General features: G+C 58.5%; 1 protein-coding gene across 2 annotated transcripts in view; it reads left to right on the top strand.

Annotated features, from left to right (window-relative positions):
* The window catches only part of NFE2L1 (nuclear factor, erythroid 2-like 1), a 9,398-nt gene extending 5,175 nt beyond the window's left edge, over positions 1-4,223 (top strand). For both annotated transcript variants that reach the window (XM_010585513.1, XM_010585512.1), the window contains 4 exons: positions 409-624; positions 1,249-1,338; positions 1,722-1,883; positions 2,233-4,223. In XM_010585513.1, coding sequence (XP_010583815.1) covers positions 409-624; positions 1,249-1,338; positions 1,722-1,883; positions 2,233-3,564 — 1,800 coding nt within the window. In that variant the 3' untranslated portion in view covers positions 3,565-4,223. The remainder of the gene's footprint in view (positions 1-408; positions 625-1,248; positions 1,339-1,721; positions 1,884-2,232) is intronic.
* The last annotated feature ends 10 nt before the right edge of the window (positions 4,224-4,233 follow it).

Genomic DNA, 4,233 nt, shown 5'->3' with positions numbered 1-4,233 from the left:
ATCAGGTGGGTGGAAATGCGGGGATTTTCCTACCGGCGCACCCCACCCCTTATGCAAATGGCCGGGATGGCACCACGGGCTGATGCAAGGCGGCCACGGGCGAAGCCGCCACCGCCGCTAACGGGGGGCCCCGGTGGTCCCAGTCGTTTCTCCCGGTGGAGAACTGGCGGCTCATGGGAGGCGAGGAGGGATGGGCCGGCGTCACCTGCCATGCAGAGCCCCGCAGAAGAGCTCTCGGGGACCCCCGGAGGCAAAAAGGCCCCCCGGGTTGTCGAGGGAAGGCGGGCGGAGAGGAAGGGGGTGCTCGCCCGTGGGAGCGGGAAAGGAGGGGTGGGGGGGTGTCCCTTGGGAGGGGCCGGTGGGTGGGGACCCTGCCCAGGGCTGAAGGAAATCTGGTCTGTCTTTCAGGACATCGATTTGATTGACATCCTGTGGAGACAGGATATTGATCTCGGCGCTGGGCGAGAGATTTTTGACTACAGCCACCGTCAGAAAGAGAGCGAAGTGGACAAAGAGCTGAGCGATGGGAGGGAGCGCGGGGACAGCTGGAGGAGCGGAGGGAATGAGGTCTTGGATAGAAACCTGCTAGTTGATGGAGAGACCGGGGAGAGTTTCCCTGCACAGGTAACACCCTTGGGCCCGACGAGTTGGGGGTCTGTGCCCGCGGTGATGCAGCGCGCCGGGGGTCCGTGCTCCCGCCGAGGCAGAGGGGAGGCGAAGGGCCCGTCGGCCGGCTGTCGGAGCGAGCGGCATCGCACGTGACTTTCACTGGGGGTTCTGCTGAGCTGCAGGATAAGGGGTTTGCCCGGGTGGACGAGAGGATTTGATGCTGGGAAAGCGCAGGCTGCCTGCCGGGCCGGAGAGCCGCAGTCAAGGCGGGCAGGGTAATGGCCGTGTCACCGTCGGCAGGACGCTAGGACGAGGGCGGCTGGTTCTTGCTGTGCCTTTCGGTCGTCTGGCAGAGGCGGTGGCGCGAGTAGGCGCAGAGTCCCCTCCAGCCTGTAGCCGAGTCCTTGCGCTGGCAGTAGGTGAGGCTCGCCGGGAGCGGAGGCAGCACGTTTCCTTTCCCCGCTGCGCTCGGGGGCCGCTCTGACGCTCTCCGGAGCAGGAGGATGGAGTCTGCGAAGCACTGGGTGGGGCCTCTGGCTCTTTTTGGATGCGCTGTAATAAAGCTCTGCTGTAAGGAGCTCGTTTCTCATCACCACCTCCCTAATCCTGGGGCTACAACTGCTTGTGTTTTACATTCAGGTGCCCGGTGCGGAGGATCAGACAGCCCTGTCCCTGGAGGAGTGCCTTAGGCTGCTGGAGGCCACCTTCCCTTTCGGGGAGAATTCGGAGGTGAGTGGATGGGGCGATGGCTTCTGCCCCTCAGTGGATCCGGAGGCGGTGGCGACGCTCCTTCGCTCGCTCGCCGGCGTTTCGGTGCCTCTTGTACCCCTAACCCAGACCGCAGAACCGGCAGTAAATTGGGTTAGCTTGCTTAAGGAGGCTCCAGGCATCGTGCCTGCGAAACTAGCAGTAGGGGGGTGGTCACAATTAATTAAAGACTTCTGGCTTTGCTTCTAATTAGTTCATAGTGAACTGTGGAGGAATAACTGCAACCAGTTTGCTTTGAACAAAGGAGAAGCGATTGCCCGCGTGGAGGTGGAAGGGCATGCGGGATTGCCGGCTCCCTGGCCGCGGCTGATCAGCCGGGGACTGACTCTGCCTCACGTGGTTAGTTTCCAGCTGCGGATGTCTCCACCCTGAGTGAAGCCGTGCCCGGCGAGAGCAGGTCCACGGGCATCCAGACCAGCCTGCTGTCTCCTCTCCTCACCGAGACCGAGTCGCCCTTCGATCTGGAGCAGCAGTGGCAGGACCTCATGTCTATCATGGAAATGCAGGTGAGCTCGAGGTGGGGGGGGGGTTGTGGGAAGGCGTTTGCCCCTCCAGGCGTGTGTTGCTGCTCTGTTGAATTTAGGTTCGATGGCTGTCCCGAGCACCCAATTCCTGGGCAGTCGCGGTTTGGGGTTGGTTGCAGCTGCTTTAGTTTTGCCCCAGCCTGTGTGGTGACACTGTGCTGCCCGTGTGGCGGTTGCTGCTGCTGTCTGAACCCTCCTGCAGCTGGGCCACTGGAGAGAGCCCCTTCCATGGGGTCTAGAAGCATTGTCCTGTTTCTTTCTGGCATGCACCAGGAGTGAAGGCAGGGCTCGAGCGTGGCTCGTTTACTGAGCTGTTTCGCATCTCTTCCAGGCTATGGAAGTGAACAACACAACTGCTGAAAACCTGTACAACGGCACGAGCGGAGACCTGCTGACTTCTAACTACAGCCTCGCTCCGAACACTCCCATCAATCAGAATGTCAGCCTGCATCAGGCCTCTCTGGGTAGCTGCTCACAGGACTTCTCCCTCTTCAGCTCAGAAATCGAAAGCCCCTCTATGGCTGGCAGCTCGGCCCTGCTCCAGCTGGCGCCGGACAACTCCACCGGCCTCAACACCACTTTCGGCTCCACCAACTTGAGCGGCATCTTCTTCCCTCCGCAGTTGAACAGCACAGTCAACGAGACGGCTGGCCCCGAGCTGCCAGACCCGCTGGGAGGTCTTCTAGATGAAGCCATGCTTGATGAGATCAGCTTGATGGACTTGGCGATTGAAGAAGGTTTCAACCCGGTGCAGGCCTCGCAGCTGGAAGAGGAGTTTGATTCCGACTCAGGTCTTTCTCTGGATTCTGGCCACAGTCCTGCTTCTCTGAGCAGCTCAGAAGCCTCCTCTTCCTCCTCCTCGTCCTCTTCGTCCTCATCCTCTTCCTCCTCCTCGTTTTCTGAGGAAGGAGCTGTCGGCTACAGCTCAGACTCTGAAAACGTGGACTTTGAAGAAGCAGAAGGGGCGGTTGGATACCAGCCAGAGTACAGCAAGTTCTGCCGCATGAGCTACCAGGACCCATCGCAGCTCCATTACTTGCCTTACCTGGAGCACGTTGGCCACAACCACACCTATAACATGGCGCCAGGGGCCCTGGATCCCGAGGAGCCCAAACTGCCCAGCGCGGGGAAGAAGAGCAGCAAAGAGAAGCCGTCCGAGTTCCTGGACAAGCAGATGAGCAGGGACGAGCATCGAGCCAGAGCCATGAAGATCCCTTTCACCAACGACAAGATCATCAACCTGCCTGTGGAGGAGTTCAATGAGCTCCTCTCCAAGTACCAGCTCAGCGAGGCGCAGCTGAGCCTGATCCGCGACATCAGGAGGCGAGGCAAGAACAAGATGGCTGCCCAGAACTGCCGCAAGAGGAAACTGGACACCATCCTGAACTTGGAACGGGACGTCGAGGACTTGCAACGGGACAAGTCCAAACTGCTCAGGGAGAAGGTAGAATTCCTCAAATCCATCCGCCAGATGAAGCAAAAGGTGCAGAACCTCTACCAGGAAGTGTTCGGCCGCCTGCGGGACGAGAACGGCCAGCCCTACTCCCCCAGCCAGTACGCCCTGCAGTACGCCAGCGATGGCAGCGTCATTTTGATACCTCGCGCCGTGGCTGACCAGCAGGCCCGGCGGCAGGAGAGGAAACAGAAAGACCGGAGGAAGTGAAGGGACGGCGACGCGGGAGGAGTGGGACACTCGCTCAAGTGAGAACTGGAGAAGGGCTGAGCCTGGAAGTACTTAGAGGAACTTTCATGCCTTCTTATCCGATATATCTTCTCAAAAAAAAAACGTGACTGCTGCCGGTCAGTGTACGGGAGAGACTGCGGGACCTGCAGGCTGAGTTTTGAGGGCTCCCTGCGGGGAGGGACGGGGAGAAGTGGACCCTGCACTGGCGAGCCCGGCGCCTTCCACAACCTGGAATCCTTTGAGCGCAGGAAATGAGCTGGCATCACTGGTGGTGAGATTGGCAGAGGTGGAAAAACTACTGTTAGGAACTGGCTTTAAATAAGAAAAGAGATTTAAGCAAACGAACTTAAAACAAGTTATAGGAGAGACATTTTTTCTGAACTTCCAAAGTTCTGTGATTTCAGGTAGTTGGGGTTTTTTTTTTTCTTGGTTTTTTTTTTTTTTTCCTGAACCAGTTTTGACATCGGTGTGTGTGATTCAATCTGACTTAATTCCAGATTAACCAATGTCCCTTCCTAGATCAGACCAGTGCACACATGGAAACACAAGTGGTGTGACTTCCATTAACCCTTTCCAGCCTGAGGAAGCTCAGAGGGGGCTCCCGGGAGAACTGTTACTGTATGTGTGGAGGAGCTGCGACGCCTCGGG

This window comes from Haliaeetus leucocephalus, unplaced genomic scaffold (genome assembly GCF_000737465.1).
Source record: "Haliaeetus leucocephalus isolate CR32 unplaced genomic scaffold, Haliaeetus_leucocephalus-4.0 Scaffold110, whole genome shotgun sequence".
Classification (NCBI taxonomy): Eukaryota; Metazoa; Chordata; class Aves; order Accipitriformes; family Accipitridae; genus Haliaeetus; species Haliaeetus leucocephalus.
The sequence above is the reverse complement of the archived record's forward strand: the minus strand, read 5'-3'. Positions and strand labels throughout refer to the sequence as shown.